The 27,172-nt window shown below is 35.5% G+C and overlaps 2 protein-coding genes and 1 long non-coding RNA gene across 5 annotated transcripts; 1 reads left to right on the top strand and 2 right to left on the bottom strand.

Annotated features, from left to right (window-relative positions):
- Positions 1-246: 246 nt before the first annotated feature.
- LOC122526729 lies at positions 247-2,118 on the top strand. Of its 3 annotated transcripts, none has more exons than XR_006306177.1 (5): positions 256-485; positions 550-781; positions 895-953; positions 1,046-1,501; positions 1,573-2,118. It is a non-coding gene; the product is annotated as an uncharacterized LOC122526729 (long non-coding RNA). The 3 variants fall into 3 exon arrangements; XR_006306176.1 differs by having other exon boundaries at positions 895-1,003; positions 1,086-1,501; XR_006306175.1 differs by having other exon boundaries at positions 247-485; positions 895-1,501.
- A 7,774-nt stretch (positions 2,119-9,892) lies between these two features.
- On the bottom strand, positions 9,893-12,811 carry LOC122513575. Its single transcript, XM_043629986.1, has 4 exons — positions 12,077-12,811; positions 11,613-11,949; positions 10,436-11,522; positions 9,893-10,319 (listed from the first exon to the last, which is right to left on the bottom strand). The coding sequence occupies exons 1-4, from the start codon at positions 12,809-12,811 to the stop codon at positions 9,893-9,895; spliced, it is 2,586 nt and encodes an 861-aa protein (XP_043485921.1).
- Positions 12,812-24,766: 11,955 nt separating this feature from the next.
- Positions 24,767-26,953, bottom strand: LOC122513574 (pescadillo homolog). Its single transcript, XM_043629984.1, has 4 exons — positions 26,803-26,953; positions 26,435-26,668; positions 25,831-26,364; positions 24,767-24,838 (listed from the first exon to the last, which is right to left on the bottom strand). Exons 1-4 carry the CDS (start codon positions 26,824-26,826, stop codon positions 24,767-24,769), a joined length of 864 nt encoding a protein of 287 aa, XP_043485919.1. The 5' UTR covers positions 26,827-26,953.
- Positions 26,954-27,172: the final 219 nt, after the last annotated feature.

The following is a 27,172-nucleotide window of genomic DNA, read 5'->3' as shown; positions in this document are numbered from 1 at the left end:
ATAGTAAGTATACAATAAGTATTATTAAATATTATAGAATTATATGTGATGTGTGAATACAAATCATTTGAATAACTTCTCTCATAAAATAAATAAAAATAAATATCCAGGGATTTCAATTCTTAAGTAATTCTTATCACAAGTGTTAAAGATAATTTCTGAGTAAGTAAATGATTAATTTAATTTATTAAACTTAATATTTTCGAATTATTCATTACATATAAATTTAAAAATACTTTAATATTATATATGTAGAGAAAATGTACTTTCTTTAAAATTGAATTTGCCGCGCTATCGCGGTTGAGTAGTAAACTTGGCAACATGGATTGATGAATAGAGAGGAACATATAAATACGAACAGAGAGAACAGAAAGCACGTGTGTGATTTTTAGTGCATTAATAAAGATAAGGAGTTGAATAAAAAAAGAGTAAATAAAAGTGTAACGGGCGGAAAATGAACTTTAATTGTCGTTTCTCTGTTAAAGGTAAGATTGTAAATACTGTATATATAATTTAGTCTGTAAATAAATTTTTAAAACTCTGTTACAGAGCAACCGATTGGGTTTTACTTTCCTGAAAAATCTCAACAATATTGGAATTAAGATTATTTGTCTTACAAAACTACAATTTTGTTCACAATGGCAAAACTACAATTTGAATTCATGGTGGTAGCTTCACCAAAATATGATAAGACAAATACAGTTGCCATAACCTCAATTACCACAGAGGATGGAAAGAAGTATGTACTACCGGAAAATGTAAGATATGCAGAACACCATAGGTAATTAAAGAAAATAGAAAATTATACAAAATTAGTTAATACACTCTAGAAAAGACACCAAACAAAAAAAATGTGGATTACACTAACAAAATAATTATAAGATGTATATATAGATGAAGATGGAAACCTGCAGTTTGGAGAGCAGTATCTGAAGGAGGTGGATGAAAAGAATGTAAGAAACATGCCACAGCTTTGAGAAAGAATGTTCCCGATTCGAAATAAGTAAGGATGAAGAAAAAATGAAAGTATTATAATTATTTTTAGATAAATCAGGTTTGTATTGGTACTCTTCAACACTTTTAAGATTAACTGTAACTGCTGGATGGTCAGAATGGAAGAATAGATTTTTAAAAAGTTGTGCAAATGATGGATGAAATAATGCGACTTACGCTTTAATATTTAAGTACAAAGACGGTTCATTAATTAATTACGCCATCAAGAAGGAAAAACTTTTAGTAGATTTCAATTAAGATATAGACATAAAAACACTTATAGCATTGATAGCATTGATGTTTAACGAGCTGAGAAAGCATGAGAACTTAGTATATAAGAAAAATTTTCGAAACAAAGACTATAATAGACTTTAACAAAAAATCTGAAGAAAAAAAACCATGTAAGATGTGCGAGAATTTGGGTAAAGGTGTAGGTTTTCACCCTAGTGAAAAGTGCTAGTTTAAAGCAAAAGAAGAGGATAAAGAAAAAAATACTCCAACAAAAAAGGTAAAAAACGTTCTAGATATAGATGATATCGGATTAATCCTCACAGATCAGTAACTGATTGATTTTTACAGCATCTCTAATGGCTTAAATGAAAGACTTAATGAGACGATAATAAATAAAATAAGATGTATAATAAACGGAAAGAAAGGAAAAGAAACGTGGACAACTATCGCAAGAGAATGTGTATATAAATACAACAAAACAGAACACACAGTTACTGGATTTTCACCAAAATATTTACTAAATGCCACAATAATAACTACGGCACCAGAAGAATTAAGACAAACGGAAAAAAAGAATTATAATAAAAAACTATTTGATAAAAACTGAGTACAATATACATTCAACGTAGAAGACACAGTATATATAGAAAACGGTAACAGATTTAATAGGAAAATATTAGATAAATTATATACATTGGACCACTAAAAATAATTGAAAATATATCAGACACAATCTATAAAATAAACACAGGAAAGAAAAAAAATGAATCGACTCTGTTTCACATTACGAAGTTCATTCCAATGAGGAAAATAGAGACAGAAGACAATGAATGACTAAAATAAAATGTTGAGAATTTTCATCGCTTTAGGGGAAGATGTAAAGAAAATGAAAAAGATGTAAACAAATGGATGAAGTTGCTATCTATCTGACGTAGAGTAGAGGTATTGTCTTACCTAAAAAAGGGAAAAGCTGTTTATGATGTAACAAGAAATGAACAAGAAAATGTAACAATGTTATTTACTGTAAACACATGTGGAGAATTTGCGTAGCCTTTAACTTCATTTAAATACGATACCAAAACTTTGTCTTCAATCCACTTCAAAAGACTGGAGACTTTGTAAAACTGAAAATGAATAGATATTCATAAGCGTAATGTACCTTCATTGTTCGCTAAGGTTATTACTAAAAATGATTTTGTTGTATCTATAAAAAATGGCTTTGCTACAACTGGTTTGTATTGATTAACACTAAACCTACCACTCGCAGTCAAATGACCATGTTCTGTAATTTATAAAAATGTGATAATTTGTAAAAAATACAGTGAAATCTCATAAAATGTACATTATTCATTTCTAAATGAAAGAAAATATATTGTTCACTAACCAATAGATAAAAATCTTATTTTATATTAAGATATATGTTTAATTTTAAAACAGCTATTTGATTGCTAATGGTAGGAGTAGTTATACATAAAGTATCGGTAGGTTGAGTGTTAAACGAGAATGCAGTAAATTATACAAAATGTGTGATTGATAATTTAGATACATTGGTAAAAAATGATATTAGAAAACAAAACATTAACATATTGTGAATATTTAGAGTCAAGGATGAATATTGAAGTTTTACAACACTTTAAAAATGCAAAAAATGCAAACATTGGTTGGAAAACTAAAGATAAATATGCATCATTTTATGATGCATGCCAATTGTCGAAGATGAAATCAGATCAAAAGCTGAAGTATCATCATTAGTATCTATAATATCATATTTTCCTTCGTGTTCCTATGATTATAGATAGATATATGATATATGATGTAAATTATAGATATATGATATAGAATTTTTGTTTCCTGAGTAAAAAGCATCAATTTCTAATAATTATAAGTAAAATAAGAAGCAAACTAAACAATTTACTGTTTATTTTGTAATTTATAACTTTTTAATTAGATAATATTCTATTAATCATTGGTGCTTTCTTAAATAAGATATTAATTTCAATTTTAAAGTTATAGATTTAACTTTTTAATAAAAAAAGCTGGATAATTTAAAGAGATATTTTGAATTGATGCAATTAGGTTATTGTTAAATAATAATAATTTTTTTTTCTATAACTTTGCTAAGTAACGATAACTCTTCAGCTTTTAATTCTGATCTACATCCTTTTAGTCATTCTTCTTCTCAAAATTTCATCATGAAAATCAGTGATTCTAATGTTAGCGATATTTTTCAGATTGAGAAAGATTTTTTGAATTATGAAGTGGTTGAAGATTGTGATGTTAATGTTCAAAAAGTTCCTAACTATTTAGATAATAATTGTAATGATAATTAATAATATCTTTACTAATCAATCATCAGATATTTTCATTTATTAATCGACGAAATATTTAATAAATTAACTTTATGGCCAAAGAAAAAACGTCCTAAAAGAAATGTATAGCTGTAGAATATTTATCTTCTGTAGTCACTGCTGAGGAATGGTTAAATATTATAGAGGTCAAAAATAAGAAAAAAAAAAGATCAAAAAATTGAGAGACAACGGAAAGCAGAAAATAATGTGGGATGCGAGTTTAGTGTGTATGTATGCGTTTGACAATATTAGTTATGTCTGAAGGAAGGAAAAGAAAAGAGTGACAGTCTCTTAAAAGAATGTTATTGAGTATGTACCCTGTGAGGGAGTAGTTGCTAAGCAAAGCAGCGATTATCAAGTTTATATTTTGGTGTGGTTTCGAATAAGATTATTATATGCATATATATTGAGTGCTCATTTTGGAAGAAAAGAAAAGAATGTATCAGCGAATGAGTTTAGATGATTGGAGAGCAATGTGAGATGAATGAGCGATGAGAAAGTATATTAAAAGATTTTAGAGAGCATATTAGAAAGTTTTTGGAAGATTATAGTCAGTTGTATACACATTATTGCTAGAATTGCAATAATTAGTGAGACATAACTTATTTTTGTATTCATATTTCATAAGTCAGTAAATTTAATCCTACAATAATAAAAAAATTAAGGAAGGTAAACGTATTGAAAAATCTCTAATTTTCTTATTAATAAGAAAAGCCAGCAAGAAATTAAAAAAATAAATAAAATAATTACTTTTTTATATGTTACTAAATTATTTTTAGTGTCTTCAATGCTATGTTTTTTATATTCTTTTAGTAGAGCAATTTACCTAGCTACTTTGCAGATTAATTGATTTGCTCCGTTAACGTGCGGAATGAAGTTTTCCTTAGGCAGTGAGTACATAAACGGTTTCTGTAGCATTAAAGTTTACAAGTTTGTTTGTATAGAAAGATTTTTGACGAAAGAAGATGTTCCTTCTTGAGAGAAAATATAGAAATATCTTTACATCAAACAGCAATAAAATAAATCTTTGTAACTGGACAGGGTTTCAGAAAATGTGACTGCAAATCTAAATATAACACAAATAAATGTGTTAGTCATGAAAACAATTGCTATGTAATTTAAAGTATTATTAATCTTTAGATTGCACTAATAAGTAAGCCAAATTTTATTATATTATGTTTTGCGATTCATTTTCTTAATTGTAATAATATTTTAAACCACTTGATTCTTTCTATTATTGTTTTTTATTTGACTGATAATTGAAAAAGTAAAAAAAATAAGATCTTAAAGTAAAAAGTAAAAAATAATACGTTAAAAAAATTCATGAAAATCATAATGAAAATATCGTTTTACACGTATTTCCCCCCTTAAATGAGATACCCTTGTACACATTTAATAACGAAATAAAAGAAATAAGAAAGAAAGTGAAAAGTCAACAATCGTTCAATGACTTAATCTAGCATAAAGAACCACGCGATATTGTAAAATAAAGAATGAGTATATGTATCGAAGAAACTGCAAATGGGAAGATTATAAACCACAGATAATTAGAAACTAAAGATAAATAAGTCGGAAATTAAACTTTTTCCAGTCATTCCATTACTGGTAGTTTTGAATTAATCTATTTTATAAAGATAATTAATTAATCGAAGAACGCCATAATAATACGAAACCCTATACGATCACAAGAAGTTTTTTATAATCAATGAAAATGCGTTTTAAAATGTTTTAATCAACATGTGTCCATATAGGACACTAAATTAGTCGGGATTAAAAGAAGAGAATGCTAGTGAGTTTCAATCTATTTTCTATAAAAGAAAATTCATAATGTTATTACAAAAGTTTAAAATCTTAATTCTAGATTATCTTTGTTTGAAGTACTATGTTAAAAGCACAATGAATATTCTCATAGAGTACTACAAGTGTGCAAAATTTGAAAAAAATCGGAGGGGGCCTACCTGACCATCCCCTTGTCAGACAAAACTATACCCAAAGTGGCAGTATTTACGTACAATCAACCTTAACACATTACCGACCGCTAACCTATTAATAGGCTTTTTTGTCACCGACCTTTACCGAACGAAAATTTATTAATTAGCTTTTTGTCGTCGACCAATAGCTTATTTTTCGGTTGACATGGCATTGATCAGTCATTATCATTACATGAACAGTAATTAATGTTATTAGAATCTTATTAGTATCTTATTAAAATCTGTTATTAGAATCTGTTAGTAGAATTTGCGGCTGTGAGGTAGGTCGAACGTGTGTATGCTGTTGAGATTCTAGCGATCAGGAAAAGTGTTAATAGCTTGCCGTCCTAAACGCAAGGAAAACGCAAATAACTACGTGTCCCACACGTGTACAAGGCTCAAGCACATAGCCCTGCCCTTGCTTTGCATGCCCCCGCACGCTGTTAGCGTTGCGTCTATTGAAGTCTATTGAAGTCCTATGGTGCGAAATACGAATTCCTTACCAAGAGATAAAAAGTTCGAACAGTATTTACGTAAAGATTAAGATAGCAGTAAGCTTTGATTAGGCATTTTAAGTGTCTAAAATAGAAACAGATTTGGTCATAAACAAATGTACATCAAAATGTTTTAAAGAAAGTCCATTTAAGAAATTTCTAGTATTTACAAAATTCTGATATTTTCTGCAGGATAATAAACTAGAAAAAATCGTTAACCGTTGACTTAGGTCGAAATTTAAATTCCTTTCAATCAACAAATTATTTATATTCATCGGTTATATTATTCGAGCAAGGATTCATAATAGAAGCTGAACATGTGTCACTCGAGCCTTCCCTCGTTTAACAGTTGAGTTTGAAGTCAAATTCGATCTGCGTCCGTTAGACACTGTGAATATCAGTAGAACTTTTGTATTTTTATTCTTGTCGACTTCATCCTTCTATTGTACAAACTATTAACCTCCATAACGACATTGAGAAAAATAATTTTTAATTAGTATACAAAAAATATTGTACAAAATACAATACTTTGACGTTATTAAAAAAAATTCTTTTAACATATATTGCGAACAGTGCAGTGTTTACTAGTGAAATTGAAACAAAAGTTTAAACAAAGTATTTCTAACGGACTACTTATTTACGTGCCGTTATTAAAGCCTTCTATTTGTTTTAAAAATGTGTAGCTATTATGTTCCTATAGATCCTTATATATCTAAAGCTAGTTTAATGCTAGAAAAATTTCATCCAGAGAAAGTTCCTATTTATTCATGGATAAATAAATTTCAGTCTGTAGCAGATTATATTGGAGTACCTTATTACAAAATGGGTGAATTCTTATATTCAATGTTGGAATTTCCAGAAAATTTAAAGATCACGAAAAATGATCTTACTCGGTTCTCTTTCAATAATTCATACCAAGATGTAATATCTAAGTTTCTTACTCATTATGGACTACTAAATAAAATACAAATAGCCAGAGATCGTTTTGAGCATCGAGTACAATATGAACACGAAACGATAGAAAAATATGCTGTAAGTTTAAAAAAACTATACTTTGAGTGTTTTTACCTTGACGCATTTAATAAAAAATTAATCAAACAGTTTTTATGCGGATTATGCAATCAAGACATAGGTATTTCTTTAGAAAATATGCCTACTAATTCCTTACATTTCAATGAAGCGGTAATAAAGGCCGCAGAATTGCAGAAACTATGGCAAAATAAGGGATTAAATGAACAACAGTCTGACAGACAAGAAACAAATAATACAGGATAGTCAAATTTTAAATCAATGCATTTTTTAGTCATTGAAATTACGTGATGATAGATAATTAATCAAAATATTATGATGATATATCTAGCATGGATAAAAAGTATTAAAAACGTGTGAAATTGTTATATGGACGATTTCAAAGCCAATTAACTGCTTAAAAAAAATAGGTTAATAATGGTTAATAGAAGAAGTAGCGAAAGTGTACGATTGATCCGGCTCGAAGGACCATTTAATGTGATTGATCCAACTCGCAGAACCAAATGTACAGTTGTACGGTAGTGGTGGTTCCCACTCCCGTACTGTGCACGCTTTCGTGCACGCGCTTTCTCACTTTGCTAGGAAAAAGACTGCTGTCTCTTTCCACTTCCGCGTTGTAAGGACGGAAGGAGTTGATCCAAATAATACACTTCAACTTGTAATGAAATGTGAATATTTATTAATACTCGTTTCCAAGAGATCAGTATGGTGCTTGGGCCTTGTATACTGATCTATGCTAACTTTGATGCTTAGTACTAGCAATAACCTCGGGTTACTGACTAGTTGTATTTGTGTAATGTATTGAATGCTGCTCGGATCACTTGGATGTGATTCCGCCTAACGAGTATGGACGACTAACTCTTTTTGGTCTAAAATGTAACTGCCCTCTTCCCCCCCCCTCCACGATACATCCCACCAAAGGGCTCCGATGCGACCTTGGAGTGGGGACATCTGATCAAATATACTGCGTTACCGTTTCTAGGAATTCGAAATAAGATGCCCTGGCGATTGCTATGTTTGTTCTTTATACTCTATGAATAGATGCCGACGCAATAAAACCCAAAGGTCCTAAACAAATATTCTTTATTTCTTTGCATAGTCACCGGTCGAGCATCTTTGTAAATGTGTATCTTATCCAAATCCTCCGTTATATACTCTTACCCCCTACTGTTCCGATAAATGACGGAACATGCCGGCCCCCTTGAAAGGCCTGCCTTTCAACATACAATTGGAATGTAGTGAACCTTATATACAGTATATTCTAAGACTAATCAAAGCTTCCAAGCACCACCTTAAAGATACATTGAACATATTTAAATACAACAATTTTTATGACCGCCTACGGCTGCTCTATTGGCAGAACACACAGCCTTGTTGCAGCCCGCTTAATGGTTCCCTTAGATGTTCGAATCATTGCTGTCCTCACTATTCCGTCTGCGCCTGCTATTAGCTGCTCCACCCTGCCTAATAGCCATCGTAGTGGGGGTAAATTGTCATCTCGAATGACAACCAAGTGGCCTTCCTGTAGTGGATCACATGTTCGTATAGATCTCGCTGGCCTCTGGTTGAGTAGATTTAAATATTCCTTCGACCAACGTTTCCAGAAATGCTGGCGCAGCTGCTCGATTAGTTGTAGCCGTGATAGTCTATTAATTGCTATCTCCCTTATGTCCGGTTCCGATACCGACAGCAGGAAGTCTCTGATAAGGAAATGTGCAGGAGTAAGGGCGTTTAGGTCTCTAGAATCGGCGGATATAGGTAATAGAGGGCGGGAGTTCAATATTGCTTCTATTTGGGTAAGTATGGTACTTAACTCTTCGAACGTTAAGGAAGCATTCCCTACCACGCGCCTCAGGTGATATTTCGCAGCCTTCACTGCCGCTTCCCACAAGCCACCGAAATTTGGAGCGCCTGGCGGAATGTAATGCCAGGCCACTCCCTCAATACTTAGTTGATCGCTAATTTTGGCCTTTGCTATATCATTGAAAACCTGCGTTCTTAACTCTCCTAACGTCCGATTTGCCCCAACGAAGTTCGTCCCATTGTCCGAATATATATTGGCAGGCTTACCCCGCCGTGCCATAAATCGCTTCAGGCACGCTATAAAACAGTCTGTTGACATGTCTGTTACTAATTCTATGTGCACGGCCTTTGTCGCCATGCATACAAATATCGCACCGTATGCCTTTACATATTTGGCATTCCGTCTTCTCCCTTCTTTGACCAAAAAAGGGCCGCAATAGTCTATTCCGGTGTTTGTGAATGGTTGCGAGGGGGTAACCCGTGATTCCGGTAGATTACCCATCACATATCTCGAATTCATCGGCGCATTTTTAAAACAAACTACGCAAATCCGAATTATTCCGCGGACGGTACTTCTGCCTGCCATGGGCCAATAATTCTCTCTTACCGCCGCGAGTGTTAGTTGCGGGCCCGCATGGAAATTTTTTATATGTTCGTGCTGAATTATTAACGCGGTAAGTTTGTGCGTCTTGGTAGCACAATTGGGTACTTATTGCCGTACGCTATGTCCGCGTGTTGCAGCCTCCCCCCGACACGCATGATCCCGTTGGTATCCAGAAACGGCTTAAGACACGCCAGTCTACCATGTACAATAATCCTTGGGTTTTTTGTTATTGCCCTTATTTCCTCGCCGAACTCTTGCGCTTGACACAGCTTTATTAAACGCTCCCTGGCTTGCGCGATTTCAGCCACCGTTAACGGACCGATGTCCTTGGTTTATACGCCGCGCGTTTTGCAAAACCTGCCGCAGTATGCTATGACCCGCACTAGTCGGGTGAATTGCGAATATTTATTGAATATACGATCACAAAACTCTCGCGACCTCTGGTCGCGGCCTATCATCGCGACCGTGCACCTGACACTCGTATTTCGACGTTCTGGTAATTCTTCGAGTGGGACTTCTGGCGCTGTATCCGTTGCGTTCCCGAAGACCATTCCTGGCCCGTGCCACCATAGATCCAGACTTAACAGTTCTGTTGGGGTTACCCCCCTCGATATGAAATCCGCTGGATTTTCGGCGGAAGACACATGTCCCCACTTCGAGTTTGGTATTCGCTCTTGAATTTCCGCCACGCGATTGGCCACAAACGTGGTCCAATTTCGCGATGGTGATCTTATCCATGCCAATGCAATGGTGGAGTCTGACCAGCAACATATTTTCCTGAATTCTACGCGCATGTTCGTCGTCAGCTTGTTTATCATCCTCGCGAGCAATACGGTAGCGCACAACTCTAATCGCGGTAGCGATACCGCCTTTAACGGTGCTACTCTCGAGCGCGCACACAATAAGTTGCTGCTCCCGTTTCCGCGCCCGTCCTTCGAAACTATATAGATGCAGGCCCCATACGCCGTTTCGGATGCGTCCGCGAATCCGTGCATCTCTATTTCCTTCGCGTTTTTACAAATAGTTTTCCGTTCGACCCTTATGTCATTTAGCACTGGGAGTTGTTTCGCGTAATGCAACCATGCTGTCTCTAAATCCATTGGTATGGATTCATCCCAATGTATGCCCCTTTGCCATAGTCTTTGTATGATAACCTTCCCCGTTACAGTGACTGGCCCAATTAATCCCAACGGATCGAATACCTTAGCAACCGATGCCAATATGACCCTTTTCGTGATTCGGTGCACTGGCGCCGCTATCGGAACGGAATACTGAAATGAATCATCGCTGGGATCCCACAAGACGCCCAACGCCCTTATATCGCCTTCCTTATTTAGATTCAGTATTTGCTTTGAATCGACCTTTTCGGGAATGTGCGGTAATATTTTCCCCGAATTAGCCGCCCATTTATGCAATTTAAACCCTGCTTTGGCTAATACCTGGTTTACCTGATCGCGTATTTCTCTAACCTCCGCAATCGAATCTGCGCCGGTCAGCAAGTCGTCCACATAAAAATCGCGTCGTATGACCTGCGCGCCTATCGGATGATTTCCCTCCTCTAAATCCGCTATCTCTTTTAGACACCGCGTAGCCAAAAATGACGCCGACGCCGTACCGTACGTTAGAGTTAGGAGCTCACACGTGCTCACTGGGTTTCGCACATCATCACGCCAGAATATCTTCTGTAGGCTAACCTGCGATTCGTCGACACGGATCTGTCTATACATTTTCTGAATGTCCGCTGTTATCACGTACGCGTATGCTCTAAACCTCGCTATTATCGAAAATAAATCATCCTGTATATTTGGTCCTATGGCCAATGCGTCGTTTAACGATATGCCTGACTTCGACTTGGCCGACGCGTCAAATACCACACGCAACTTTGTCGTTGCACTTTTCTCGTTTAAAATTGCATGATGTGGTATGTAGTAAGTACTTAGCGGAGTTGCTTTATCTTCTGGTAACGTCCGCATGTGCTCTAAATCCCTGTATTCTTTTATAAAGCTTGAGTACGCATCTCGCAATGTTGGATTTTTAGCTAACTTGCGCTCTAGGGAGAAAAACCGATTCAATGCCGCGGTCCTATTATCCTGGAGACTTATATCTTTCTTCTATGATGGGAGGCGCACCACGAATCGACCGTCCGCGTCACGTCTGTACGTTCTCTTGAAATGCTCTTCGCAGTACCGTTCCTGCTCTGTTAACGGATGAACATCCGCGACGTTATCCAGTTCCCAAAACCGCGACACCAACTGGTCAACATCCTGTACTTGCGTAGCGATGTTACATGCTACCTCCTTGGGGCTGCCCTTTACATCACGCAAACAGCCGCCTACCACCCATCCCAACTGCGTTTTTGCAACGTTGGATGCGAACGCGTTGCCTTTATTTGGCCCGTACATAAGATCTCTAGATAGACCTCTATTCCCAATAACACGTCGATATTCGCACTTTCGTAGAACGCGGGGTCCGCTAACCTTATATTACCGGGAATCGCAAGTTTATTCCCGTCCATAGATACGGCTGGTAATTTTTTTGTAATTGAATTTAATATTACACAATTATTTTTCTCCGGTAGTTATTGTAGTTGGACTTGAGCACAACCTCCATTTGATGTAGCGGTTGTGTCGTCATTTGACCAATTCCGGCGATCGGCGCTCGGAATTCCTTTGATTGCAACCTTAGACGCTGCGCTAAGTTACGCGTTATTATGTTTACTTGGGACCCCGAATCCAATAATGCCCGAACGGTTATTGGTTTTCCATTTACGTCTAATAGCTTGACCTTGGCTGTTAAAAGTAACGCCTCTCGATGAGATGCTGCCTTTAACCCGCGACCTATGTTTGCAACCGCCGCTTCGCTGTCTGACTCGCCGCGTTCGTTAGCGACGGCCGTGGAACCCTGCGACGGTTCTGACTGGGTATGTAGTAAGGTGTTATGTTTCCGGTTGCACACCTTACACCGACTCGCATTGCATTCGATGGCAAAATGATTCGTCGACCGCAAGCAATTAAGGCATAACCCTTTTTTCCTTGCCTCGGAGACGCGATCCCTAACTGGCATCTTCCTGAACCTTTCGCATTTGTAAAGCTGGTGGCTTTCCTTGCATATCGGACACGCGAGTATGCTTGTAGTTACCTGCGAAGACAATGCTGGCGCGGTTTCGGTCGGTTGTGATTCGTCACGAGCGGCATTGGTGGTTTTGCGATTGCTTCTAATACCTGACACCGGTGCGTCAGGAATTCCATTAATTGTGCGAAGGTGGGCACTTCCGACGGTGAAAGCTTGCTTTCCCACTCTTCGTTCGTTTTCGCGTCTAACTTGTCTACCACCGTGCATACCAGTAAGTCATCCGACTGATTGACCGGCCTTTGCAGTGCACTAAGTGCCCTTGTGTTTCTTGAGGCAGCGTCAACTAATTGGCGCAGCGTCAACTAATTGGCGCAGCGCAACGCTATTTTCCTTTTGAATCTTAGGTATATCCATGATACCCCTTATATGAGTATGCACTATCCTACGTTTGTTGTCGTACCTATTTTGTAGCAATTTCCACGCTTCTTCGTAATTTACGTCCGAAATCGTTAATGCCCGCGTTATGTCCGCCGCCTCGCCTTTTAGTGACGAGCGAAGATAATGGAACTTTTGGATCGCCGATAACGACGAGTTTTCATGTATTAGTGACTTAAAAGTATCGCGAAAAGAATACCACTCTTCGTACGATCCACCGAATTGTGGTAATTCTATTTTCGGCAACCTGATATGCCCGTTAGAACCCGCGGATAATTGTGATTGCGTCGGAGAAGGTGCATTCGTCGACGCGGAATGCGCTGAATTCGACCAATCTTCCAATAATTCGTCGATGTTGCCGATGATTGTAAAAAGCGCGTCTTCAAAAGATTCACGTTCCACACTGTGATCGGATGTATCATCAATTAGTTCGATTTTGGTTTGCACTTCTTCGAATTCACGCGATTTGACCAAGATCTCATCGCGACGAAACCTGAGGCGGGGTGTACTACGCGTTTGTGCTAGTTTATCAATATGACTCTTTGCCCTAGTCATATATGCCTTTATCTGACCCCGTTTAATGTGTAAATCTCTTAATTGCTCAGCCATGTTTGTACCGAGATAGTAGCAATATTAAATGAAGGAGAAGGATAGGCTAAGAAGGAAAAGAGACTGACCTGTTACCGATAACGATACCGTCCGACGGCAGATGCTCGTGTTGATGCTGCGTGGCTGGATACCGTGTATTGCCTCTTCCTGCGTTTTCCTATTCTTCCTCGGCGTTGATGCTATTGCTGCTCTCGTTGATTGAATTCACGAACTTGCTTACTGATCGTTCGCGACCTTCGTAGAGCAATCCGGCTCGAAGGACCATTTAATGTACGATTGATCCGGCTCGAAGGACCATTTAATGTGATTGATCCAACTCGCAGAACCAAATGTACAGTTGTACGGTAGTGCTGGTTCCCACTCCCGTACTGTGCACGCTTTCGTGCACGCGCTTTCTCACTTTGCTAGGAAAAAGACTGCTGTCTCTTTCCACTTCCGCGTTGTAAGGACGGAAGGAGTTGATCCAAATAATACACTTCAACTTGTAATGAAATGTGAATATTTATTAATACTCGTTTCCAAGAGATCAGTATGGTGCTTGGGCCTTGTATACTGATCTATGCTAACTTTGATGCTTAGTACTAGCAATAACCTCGGGTTACTGACTAGTTGTATTTGTGTAATGTATTGAATGCTGCTCGGATCACTTGGATGTGATTCCGCCTAACGAGTATGGACGACTAACTCTTTTTGGTCTAAAATGTAACTGCCCTCTTCCCCCCCCCCTCCACGATACATCCCACCAAAGGGCTCCGATGCGACCTTGGAGTGGGGACATCTGATCAAATATACTGCGTTACCGTTTCTAGGAATTCGAAATAAGATGCCCTGGCGATTGCTATGTTTGTTCTTTATACTCTATGAATAGATGCCGACGCAATAAAACCCAAAGGTCCTAAACAAATATTCTTTATTTCTTTGCATAGTCACCGGTCGAGCATCTTTGTAAATGTGTATCTTATCCAAATCCTCCGTTGTATACTCTTACCCCCTACTGTTCCGATAAATGACGGAACAGAAGGAAAAAAGTTGTTTTTCTATTTGTAGACAATAATTCTGCACGTTATTGAAATCGTTCGAAGATTTAGATCTGGATGTTATACTTTCAGGAAATAATACTTGTACCGAAAATATAAAATTTTGCTATTCTAATCAAAAGTTCCAAAGAGGAATACAAAAAATTGTAATTGTTATTTAAAACAATTAAGTTATTAATTTAAATTTTTTCCTTAACGAAAAGATAATTTAAATTTGAAATTTATTTAGGGACTGATCGATAGGGAAATCCTGTTCAGGTCTATTAGTTGACAGAAATTGCGATTCTGGTACTAAAGAAATACTTTACAAGATACTGACGAATTGTAAAAGAAATGTTTCTAAATATGACAATGACATAAATTTATAAACGAGAGGTTGCGTTGAAAAGATAATAAACAAACGCAAGTTGATAACCGTTTATTTTAGTCTAGTTTCGAATTTTTTGTAATTAACATATCTTGTAATCATCTTTTATAATCTTCAATCAAATTTATAAATCGCGCTTATGTTAGTAGTTTATTAGAACTTTAGATAATGACTAAAGAAAAACTTGATTTATTACTGAAGAAATTGTATTCAAATAATTCTGGTCGTGCGCTGCTTTTTGAATACATTCACAAATCTCATGAGAGAGATCATAGTTATATCAAATTTTCATATATCGCTTGTTGAAATATTGAATAAATCTTTTTATCAATTTTGTTATATATAATATTATTCATCATTATACCTCGAATGATTTAAAATAGTCAAAAAATCAAAAGTTGAATCTATGAAAATGAATGTACGTAGAATTAATAATCTTAAAGTTGCAGATATTTATCCCATATCCTACTTCAAATTCCTATAATCAAAATATTATTTATAATCATCAGTTGAATTAATCTGTCCGTTAACTAGATAATCTGCACAATAACCGATTTTTGAGATATTACAAGGATTTGGTATGAATTGATTTTAAAATATTTCTAAAATGTAACGTATTTAGGTGATATTATTGTAAACATAAATGTAGAATGTTAATTTTGATATTTCATCCAAATTTGTGATATTATTTATGAAAAATAATATTTTCGGGTTTAAAGCAAACTCATATAATTTTAATTATCGATAATCCTAATTGGCTCGATAGAATTGATGGTATTATTAGACGGTGTAATAACCACAAACGCTTATCAGTCGTAAGTCTCCTGCTTACATCAAACACTCGATATACGAAACAAAAAATATAAATAGTATAAAAAGTTTAAACAGCGTTATAGGAAAACAGTCGAGGTCGCAACAGGTATCTATAAATTAACGGTTTTATTGTTCGGCTAGAAAATATGAAATTGGAATTAACTTATCGCAACGCACTTGCGATCGAAGATAAACAAACGAGTACGTTAGATTAATTTAGCTGCTAGTACACGATTCGTCATACCATTAGAAGGATCATGTAGAATTTGAACTTACTAACGTTCGAATTTAAAATATACAATGAACAGTTTATGGTACTTATAATTAAATATATTATTGTTTCTACTAAGGACAAATGTAGGACACTGAATATACCCCACTCTCAACTTTTATCTAAAAGCAATAAAATTTAAACTGTCAGTCATTAAGGATACGTTAAACAGTTAATATATTAGTATAATTTCGCAACGTTTATTCGCGTTAACTTTATACTTTCTTAAAACAATTTAAAATATATAACGATTTAAGAGTATAAAGGTGTGAAAGAAACGCATCGCAGAGGCGGTAATAAACGGTGAGACACCTTATTTCTTATTTAATCCGAATATTCGAACAAGGCGATCCCACGTGCGTTGCCCGTGGTCGAACGCTGATAGTAAGGTGTAGACTAATATCAATCAGGGTTTTTATTCTGCAAGGCTTTTCCCTGACGAACCAATTAAGCATTACACTTCTATTGGCTCAACCAAGTGTTTTCTATTTATTTTAATTAACCTTTTCACCTTCCCCATAATTAGCTTAACCAAATCGCCGGAGGACTCCATGTTGTAGGAATTTTGACAAATACATTTTGGTGCCTCCTGTGAGGTGTGAAATCCTGATTCCTGGTTTGAGTGAAGCTGCATATTCGGCATCGTTATTGAGAACCTCTACTTCCTGAACATACACGCTACCAAGTCGAGTTAGTCATCACAAAGGATTCGGAATAGGAGATAAGAAGATTTAATCATTTGTGCGTACGCTTATGCGTATCTACTTTAAGTATTACTAAATATTCTATAAGAAATTGCGGCTTCGAAACCTGTAGTAGAAGTTCGCAATTTCTAATATAATTCTTATTCTTTTGTCTCATCTTTTCCACTAAACCATTATATTAAAATCAGAAGTGACTGTTAATTTCGACCGTTTATCAAATGGCGCGCTAACGTCAGTAGTAGCGTTCTTGCTTCTCGTGCCGCTAGTTAGTGTTCGATCCTTTATGTGGGAATTATTTTTAATAATTTTTTTCTATCTGTTTTCAATTTTTTTTTAATATTTCAAAATTTTTAAATATACAGGAAAGAGAAAATTATTTATTACAAAAAAATTAAAAATACTAAATTTATTACCATCTTGCGCAAATAATAAAAGAAAATTGATTACTTGAATTACTTTAATTATTAGTTAACATTTTATTTTTTAAAAGGTATATAAAAATAGATAAATTTTCAATATATATTAACAAATATAACAATCGTATATATTCTAATCATTAACAATTTCATGTATAATTTTTTTATATCCATGAGTTTTAACATTTCTTGTACATTTATTAATATTTATTGAACGCTAATTCCAGAGTGATAGTTATCGTAAAAGCATTCAATAGTCCATTATCAATTGTCATCAAAATTTTTTCATAAAATGATTCGATATGCATGGTACGCTTCGAAATTATTAAAACCAAATGAAAGATAAATATTTTTAAACGTTAATCTTGTTTGATTTCCAACAGACCTTTTAAAATAAATCATTGTTTGTGTAAAAAGTCATCTTTTATTAATTGCGCGAGATGTGAAAAAATTTATTGTTTCTAATTTTTTTGTAATAAATAATTTTCTCTTTCTTCTTTATAATAAAAAATTAAGAAACATGAAAAAAATTTGAAAAGAGATAGAAAAAAATTATTAAAAAAAACTTCCTCCATGAAGGAACTCTAATTAGCGGCACGAGAAGCAAGAACTGACGCTATCGCGCCAATTGATAGACGGTTAAAATTAAGATAATTATCTTAATTTTATAAACATATATACAACAAAAATTAAAACTTTAAAACGTTTTTTCTCCAAATTAGCTGGGCATTTTGAAAAAACCCTTTACCACAAAAACACCCTAAAAGTATACTACTAATATACCAAAGCTCTTTAAAATCCGTGGCTATCCCAGAGCAATGTCCCCTTGGAAACACAGTTACTTGTCTTTTAGCGCAGTTGAACAGTATTAATTAATTAAAATATATATAAAAATAAAATAAATATATATATATATGTAAATAATAAAATCTCATTTTATTTTTATTTTATTAAAAAGCCGTGTTCATGGATGTGGACAAGGTATGCAACATATGCGATGAAGCACTGGAGTCTGCTACGTTGCCAGTCGTCACCGTAAGAGAAAAGGGTCTGAGGACATTAATTTTGAAAAGCAAAGAACTTCGCGATAAAAAATGGGAGATTTGGTGCAATCGTACTTCGGATGTCCTGCATGACTCGTGCCGCAAATGGTACTCAAGGGCGACAATCAAAAGTGTAGCCGCAAGAGCAGAAAAACTGAAAGCTTCATCGACATCTTCTGCTGAAACACCTAGTACGTCAGCGAATCTTTCTAAATCGGAAAATGAATTTAATTTCCGTGACTTGTGCTTAATATGCGCACGTCCATGGAAAGCAAAGGGCAAACAAGGCTCCGTGATACAGAACGACTTTATGAAAGAAAAGATTCTCAATATAGCTAAACAGCGAGACGATGACATGAGCATTGATGTGCAACATCGATTGAAAGATGTCGATTCTGTAGTTGCTGTAGGCGCACGATATCACTTAAATGTTACTTGCTGTTTGCGAAAATACCAACCTACTCGCCGAAACGTAATTTAAGATTAGAAGAAATAGAGTCTGATTTTCAATACATTGCGGAATACATACAAAATTCGCAAAAAGGAAAATTCACAGCGAATGAATTACTGTATCTTCAGGGCAGCAGATGTTTTACAAGAGATGTTTTATTTCAAAATTGACGGAATTTTTCGGAGAAGATATCTACATCGATCAGCACCAAGGCCGTGAAACAATGATCTTTTATAAATGCTTCAGTGCAGCCAAGTTATGTGCAGACTGGTATCGTGATCCGGATTCCCTCACTTTTAAACAGCGAGAAGCAATTGTAAACGTTGCAGCACAGATCGTCCGAAAAGATATCGAGAATCACGATTACGAGAACAATTCTTATCAGCCAGCTGGAAAATTTCTCAATTCAGTTCAAAGAGACATTCCTCCACTTCTTCGTTTACTTATTGATCAACTTGTTGTATCGAATTCAACGGAAAATATCGACGACGATGAAGACCGACATTTCGTGCAACGAACTGCAATAGCCCATTCTATTTTAGCTCTCATACGACGTTCCGATTTCACATCACATCTGCAGCTGGCACTCGGAATTTACATTCACCGCAAATACGGATCAAAGGTGATGATCGATATCCTTAATAAATTAGGCTTCTGCGTGTCATATTATCAATTGCAACAGTACGAGGCATCGATCATCATTGATCCACCGAAATTCGTATTTGAAGACGATGTTTGTGTGCAACATGTCTTTGACAATACCGATCACAACGTTGAAACTTTAGATGGCTGTAATAATAATACTGATACGAGTACGGTCGACCCTGTTTTACTCTTTCAACGTGTTTCGCATATATTTCACAGTGACGAGGTACAAACACGTAAAGCATTAGAGTACGAACTTTCACCGTATCCCTTATCTTTATTCGATGAGTTTGGTCTCATGAGGAAGACATCGAAGTCCGAACTGAACAAACTATTTAAGCCGTACGTTTTACAATTACAAACTTCGATCCGAAACATAACCTTTGTCATTGATGGCGGATTCCTTCTGCACAATATCAGCTGGCCGAATGGAGCATCGTTTCAAGAAATTTGTGAATTGTACCATTGGCACATCATCAACAAATACGGAGAAAATTCTTTGGTCGTCTTTGATGGATACACCGACGAGTATACTGGAATAAAGTCGTACGAGAGATACCGCCGACGTGAAGAAAATATGGCACCGGATATCGAGTTCAACGAAAGCACATTCCTTACTTTGAGCCAAAAAAAATTTTTGTCGAATGTGAAAAACAAAATGAAACTGGTGCAGATGCTTGTGGTATTTTTACGTGCACATGGTTTCAACGTGAAACTCGCTCAAGAAAATGTGGACGCGCTTATAACAAGGACAGCGATAGAGCTAAGGCAAAATACGGGCCGCGAAGTGGCAGTTGTCAGCAATGACATCGACCTGCTGATTTTATTGATAGGTTTATCAAATTCCAATTCTCTGTTTTTTTACAATATTATGCCAGGTGGTAAAATAAATACTTTGTATTATACAGAGGACCACGCACATCTGAAGTCGTATATTTTATTTGCCCACGCATTCGCAGGATGTGACACGACGAGTGCCATGTACGGCAAAGAAAAGAAGAACGTCATCTCCATTCTGCAAAAGAATGACAATCTGCAGAATGCTGTAAAAATATTCTACAACGTAACGAGTACAGTAGAGAGTCTGTGTGAATGTGCAGAACAAATAATTGCACATTTATACAACTTCAAAAATCCGAATCAGTCGGTCAGTGATGCTCGATACGAAAAATTTGCATCGCTGCCCACGGACACCACCGTGGAAATTCGATTGGCGACTTTACCTCCAACGCAACCCGTCCTGCGAGAACACGTCAAACGCACATTTTATCAGGTGCAATCGTGGTTGGGGAACAATTTGGATGCGCGGGATTGGGGCTGGAAGCGAACCACCACGATGATGATTCCTATCATGAATAGTAAAGATTCAGCGCCTGAAAATTTCTTAAGAATGGTAAGTTCTTAAAAAAATTTGAATAGACTAAATAATTGAATGGAGAAACAAGTCGAGTTAGTTATTTCTTGAAAATTAAAAATTTTATAATTTTGTAAAATGTTAACCATCTAACGTTTCTCTTTTAAATTGAACACCAACGTTACCTTTGTTATACTTGATTCGAAGAAGAAAACAAAAATTAGTACGATATTTGAAAATTTGCAAAAATTTGCACGACTCAATGATTTTTTAAAAAATTCACGAATTTTTAAAGTCTAAATGTTGTAATGAATTTGTAAGGTCTAATGTTTCGCGAATTCGGAACGAATTTTATTAAAAATGATATACACATTCTTTGCGCACGCAAATTCTTAATCATTTTCTCTACATGTTTATGTTTTAGGTACAATGTTCGTGTCCGGGAAACAGCAAAGCTATACGTTGCAGCTGCCGAAAAACTGGTCTACTTTGCACTCAACTGTGCCAATACTGTGGAGGACAATCCTCCTCCAATTTTTCCACCAGCACAGTCGAGAACTCAGCTGAGATTCGAGCAGAAGAAAGAGACGAGGATGTCGAAGATATGGCAAGAAATGAATTCTTCGATATTGCCGCAGAAATAGACGACCCCCCCAGGGCTTATAATTACGAGGTGTTTCACGAAAATGAGCAAGATATCGATATAAATATAGAATATCCTTTTGAATTGTTGTAGATAAATATATAGAATTAGTGTTTCATAAAGAGTCCGTCTCATGGTATTTTTGTTAAATGTTCGACCCATTCTTGAGTGAAACATAGTTTTTATTTTAAAAAACAATCACTTAGTACACTTGGAAAAATAAGACCATTTAATTTCTTTACAATTTCAGAAATACCAAAATTAATTGCCATTTACACCGCCTTCATTAAATTCTACAAAAAAGAAAAAATTATTGTAACAATAACAACAGTAATAACAATTTATACATAATCTTATAAAATTGACAAAGGAAAATTAATACTCGAATTAAAATTATGTATATGATTGAATGCCTCGAATTATAATACGAGAATTTAAATTGAGAATTTAATTTATATTTCTAAACAAAATTTTGACGGAATTAAAATGATGTACTAAATTTTAATTGAAATATTTAAATTATGCGCATAATGAGAGAGAACATTGACAATTATTATTTTAAAATTATGTCTAGACAAAAAATAAATTCCACGTTTTTATAATATCCTTTTCTGTATATCTTGAATTAATTTTATGTGTAGATATAAAATTCTTCTTTTTCAAGTAAGTATTCAATTTGATACACAAATAAATTTTTACAAGACAAAAAATCAGTTATATAAAATTTTTTAAAATACATGTGAGATTGGAATAAATATCAAAGCAAGAAACGTTAATATATGGATGTTCGAGAACGATCGTTGTTAAATATTTACGTTAGTATTTCGAGTATAAGTAAAGGTGTTTTTCGGTTAGGTAGAGTTATAAGAAATGTTGTACTTTATTGTTATGGTGTGAAAGAAATGAGAGAGTGTGAGTACATGCGTGTATTTAGCGTGGATGCGGGGGGATACGAGAAGAGAAGAATATATAAGATGAGAGAGTCGTGTAAGAGGGGTAAGAGATGATCAGAGGATCAGTGTAAAGAGTAAAGAGTAATAAATAAAGAGTGAGTCGTAGAAGAAGAGTTGCAGAGAAGAGTAAAAGAGATCAGAATCAGCGGTAGCGGAGAAATCGCAGAGTAAGAGGAATAAAGAGTATGAGAGTATCAGAGTGTAAGAGTGAAGAGTGAAGAATATCAAAGAAAAGAGTAAAGAGTATCAGAGTAAGAAAGTGTAAAAGTAGGGTTATAAATAATACTCCTACATACATAATTTAATAGAAATAATATTTAAATTTTAAATTTGTCCCTTGATGACAACGTGATCCAGCGTAGAACCGACGCGCTAGATAGAATACTTGAGGCGGTGCGACAGACCCATGAGGAGATCATACTTAGACCTGAGGCCGCTAGCGATCCGTATATAGTGGAGGATGAGATAGGAAACATCCATGGAGCCTACGAGGAGGCTCTCTGCGCGTTAGCGTTGTTGCGTCGGCAACTTCAGCAGTCAGAGGCTCCCACCCCCACAGGGGAGTCTTCTGTCCCCACGGTGGCCGGGTTGGACTTAAGTTGCGCGGAACTCCCTAAGATGTCTCTTCCCAAGTTTTCGGGAGATGAGGAGGATTGGGAGAACTTTTTTGACAGTTTTAAGTCTATGGTTCATGACGTGCCTCAAATCGATGATGCTACGAAATTAAGATACTTGAGATCGTGCTTAGATGGTGAGGCCGCGGTGTGGATAAGGAACATGTCAACTAGTTCGACTAATTATGCCAGTACGTGGAAGGCGTTTCAGACACGATACAATAATCCGAGACTTCTCATGTCAAAGAAAATCCTGACGCTGGTGGATTTTCCATGTCTAAAGAGGGAGTCGACTGCAGAGTTACGGTCACTTATTGACAGGACACAGGGCATTGTTAGGTCCTTGAAGAATGCGGGCTGGCCGGTGGAGAATTGGGATAGCATTCTGTACGTCCTGGTGGTTTCTCGGTAGGATACGGACACGGCCAACGCATGGAATACTGAACTCGTCTCGAGGGAGAGGTTATACCAAGCGTCGGGTTCAGATTCGGGAACGAGAACCGCTCCTGGGCCTTGCTTCATGCCCACGCTTGCGGAGTTGATTGAATTTCTCGAAGGCAGGAAGCGGAGTTTCGTGTTATCGTCGGAAAAACGAGAGAAAAAACGGGAGGCCCCTCCTTTGAAATCAGGCCATCCTCGCAAGGTTTTCCACGCGAAGTCGGAGGGTGCGAAGACTGCGGTAGTCAGAAGTTCTACGTCATGTCGATTGTGTTCTGATTCGCATCCCCTGTGGAATTGTAATAGTCTCAGAGGGCAAAGCCTCTCCCGGAACGGATTCAAGCGATCAAGAACTTGAGAGTGTGTTTCAATTGTTTCGGAGCACATTCCGTGCGTTCCTGGCAGTCTAAAGTCTGCTGTTCTATCTGCAATGGCAGGCATCACACCCTGATCCATATACCCCATGGAAGAGAAACCCGGAGTACAGCATCCAACCCACCCAAGGAGGAGCAGGAGAGTAAGGAAACTAGCTCGCCGCAGGACTTGGAGCAGAAGACGTTGGCACAGCCCGGTCAATCGTGCGGGCCAATATCCGGTCAGCAGTAGACGTCATTTCAGGTCGAAGTGGATGCATTGGAAGTGGAAGCCACAATTTTTATCAGAAATCAATTACAAAGAAAAATTACTTTTTTTATATGTGTATCTTCTATTTGAACCTCATTTTCCTAGAAAAAATGAAAATTTGTATTTTTTAGAGGGGTGTTAACATAAAGCATGATTTTTTACTATTTTTTCATATATTGTTCATTATAAAAAAAAAACTTTAAACAAAGATATCGCTTATGATTCAGGTTCAAATGTAGTGTAATTATATAAAGAAACTATATTCCAAATTTCAAAATGATTGGTTAAAAACTTTGTAAACTAGAGTGTACACAAATCCAAAAAAAATCGTTTTGAGAAAAATGCGTTAGAAAAAAGCTCGACCGTTCCGTATTACATGCCACGCGTTCCGACATTTTAACGACGGGCGCTCACTTAATTGTTTATAACTTTTGAACGACTTGGATTTCTGACTTAACATTTGATGACTATATTTTTTAATAATTTTACAAGCGATTTATAAAAAAAAAAAATTAAATTTTTGAAGCCTCTACACGTATTTCTCCCCTTAATCGAAGTTTCCCCACAATTCCTAATCATAAAAATTCTAGATTACTTCCAGATCGAGAATATTCGGGAGGTTTCGGTACGACCACACATCAGCTGATTATTTCAAGCGTGTCACCTGACGAACAAAACGAAATCGTACCTAAACAAAAGACTATTTAGTTTTGCTAACAGCTTTTTTTATATATACAAACACTATTAACTCTCTCATTTGACAAAATAAACTTAATATTTCAACAGATTAAAATAATACATTTTATTAACGTCTCTGAACCCAGAGCTCTGGACTTGATCCAAGTCCCGCCAAGTAAAGGGAAAAATTTTTTGTAGTCTTTCAAAACAAGAAATTTTCTATCTCAATTTATATTAATAATTATTTATTTCAATAAACATTGTACATTAAGGGGTTATACGCAGTTAGGATTTTCAAAAAATCGATTTTTTTTTTTTTTTGCATTATCGGAATGTAAATATATTTAAGTATATTCTCTGAAAATTTCAAATCGATCCGACAAATATTCTTCACTTCATGTGAGCTGCAAACAAAAATTTTTAACTATGTGTAAACGTCTCTTTGAAACTTTAAACGCGTTTTTCTCAAAACGGTATTTTCAAAGTCGGTGATCTCGATTTCTCAGAAATAACTCAACCGATTTGATTTATATTTTTTCACAATATTCTTAGATATATTCCTCGGGTATTGGCGAGAGGAATAAGATTTAAAAAAATTATTACTATTTTTTTTTACAATTTAGAGCGAAAATTTTAGTCGAAAACAACAACTTTTTTTCAAATAGACGCCATTTTGTCAAAAATCAAAATTTTTATTATTCCTTGGTTTTAATACCTGCATTAATCTATCCTTTAAAAGAATCCACCATATTTTTTAATTTCGGATAATCCAAACCGTCAAAATGGAGATCACCGCCAAACGTCTTTTTTTAGAGGACGTTCAGGAAATCATCTACAGGAGCAGTGCAGATTAATATTTTTACAGAATCGACGCGCTATTGTATTCTCAAAAGTTCACTCTATTTGAATTACCAACAATTTTTTTTGAGAAATAAAAACTGTTTCTAGAAATAATTCATGAAAATACGTCTTTTTCGAGCCTCGCAACTGCGTATAACCCCTTAAGATAGACATCTCCTTATACTCGGCAGTAATTGTTGCAACTCGCGCCTGCCTCGCCACAGCGTAGCACGCCGCTCACGCTAGTTCCGGCATCAGACGCTAGGTGACCACGCTTCAATCATCGTTTCTCGCAAGTGGTAGAAGTTATCCACGATTACTTATATATAAGTGGCACAGACTTCATCTTACCAGTATTATCATCAAGATCATCTTACCAGTATTATTAAATTGTGGAGGATAAAACAAATTAAGTGAATGATAAAGTCTATAATTAACAAATCCAAGCATTACGACATAAAATTCCACAAATATGGACATAACTTTGAAATCAACTTCTCTTTTCTCTTGCGGTTCAAAAGAGAAATGATGTGGTACGATCCAATTTACTATTTGGCCTTTGATTTCCGCTTGATAGTAATAACCTTTTATGGATATAAAAACTTTTCTTAAGGCTTTAGCCGCTATGACGAAATGTAAAAATTCAATAGTTAATCTTCTGCACAGAGCTGATTGATCGCGTGGTATATGAGCTAATGATGGGAATGTACTGAACAAGAAACATAAAGTTAAACAATCATCTAAATCTCTCAAAGCGTCTACAAATGTCGGATAGCGTTCTTTGACGATATGATCCAATTTCAAAGTTGGATGATTACTTAAATATCTTTTCATTTCAGCAAAATCTCTAAGTGCCCTTGCCCTTCCAACTTTTCTATTGAATACCTAGGAAGAAATTAGACATACATAGATAATGTTTCAAAACAAAATATTAGAGTGATAGATATTAACTCACTTTGTAATCCCTTAATTTCCATATTATCGGTTCGTGCATTAAGAATTGAATATCCTTTTTATGATACAAGGTTTTTATTCCAGCTTCACCTTTTTGTGCTCTTTTACGATTACGAGGCTCCCTTGGATAAATTCCTTTCAATATACATAGTTTGCGAAATTCATTTAAAGAAAGTTGCAATTTTTTCAATGCAGATTTTCTGGTCATAAACTGTGCTCCTTCTCCTGATTGATACTGTAAAATACGCAAAATACATGTTATTTAAATTATTTAAAACTATATATGTTATATTATTTTGTTAAGAAGATAACATTATAACCTAAAATATTTTTAATGTCAATTACATAAATGTACAAATTAATTCTTACTTTCTTCTTCCCTATCACAACCATTTTGTTTGTTGCGTTTTTCTTTCACTATATGTTAACGAATATATTAGTGTAATTACAACAATATTAATCATATATAAACATACGTGGGCTAAACAACAATATATAAAACACACGTGGGCTAACAAGTACATACTGTAATGTAGATATCCTAGCGACAGATTCAAAAAGCTGTTTTTAAGCTTCTTGAAAGCAACACTATGAGGCACTGCAATCAAATCATATGTTAAAACATGTTTTTTTGATGGCTATAATTTATGCTAAAAAATTAATAATAAAATTATAAATATATTTTTATATATATTGACAATAAATGAAAAAATATGGAGCAAACAGGTAATTTACTTTA

Source organism: Polistes fuscatus, unplaced genomic scaffold, assembly GCF_010416935.1.
Source record: "Polistes fuscatus isolate 324 unplaced genomic scaffold, CU_Pfus_HIC Scaffold12, whole genome shotgun sequence".
Classification (NCBI taxonomy): Eukaryota; Metazoa; Arthropoda; class Insecta; order Hymenoptera; family Vespidae; genus Polistes; species Polistes fuscatus.
The sequence above is the reverse complement of the archived record's forward strand: the minus strand, read 5'-3'. Positions and strand labels throughout refer to the sequence as shown.

Coding starts and splice junctions, on each gene's coding strand:
- LOC122513575 (XM_043629986.1), bottom strand. CDS start 12,811: ATGCACGGTGGTAGACAAGTTAGACGCGAAAACGAACGAAGAGTGGGA. Junction 11,950..12,076: donor AACCGCTACATCAAATGGAG/GTTGTGCTCAAG, acceptor CGGTAATATAAG/GTTAGCGGACCCCGCGTTCT. Junction 10,320..10,435: donor GCGGACGCATCCGAAACGGC/GTATGGGGCCTG, acceptor TACCGCGATTAG/AGTTGTGCGCTACCGTATTG.
- LOC122513574 (XM_043629984.1), bottom strand. CDS start 26,826: ATGGTTGTGATAGGGAAGAAGAAA. Junction 26,669..26,802: donor TTGTGATAGGGAAGAAGAAA/GTAAGAATTAAT, acceptor CGTATTTTACAG/TATCAATCAGGAGAAGGAGC. Junction 24,839..25,830: donor TGATCTTGATGATAATACTG/GTAAGATGAAGT, acceptor TTGTTTTGAAAG/ACTACAAAAAATTTTTCCCT.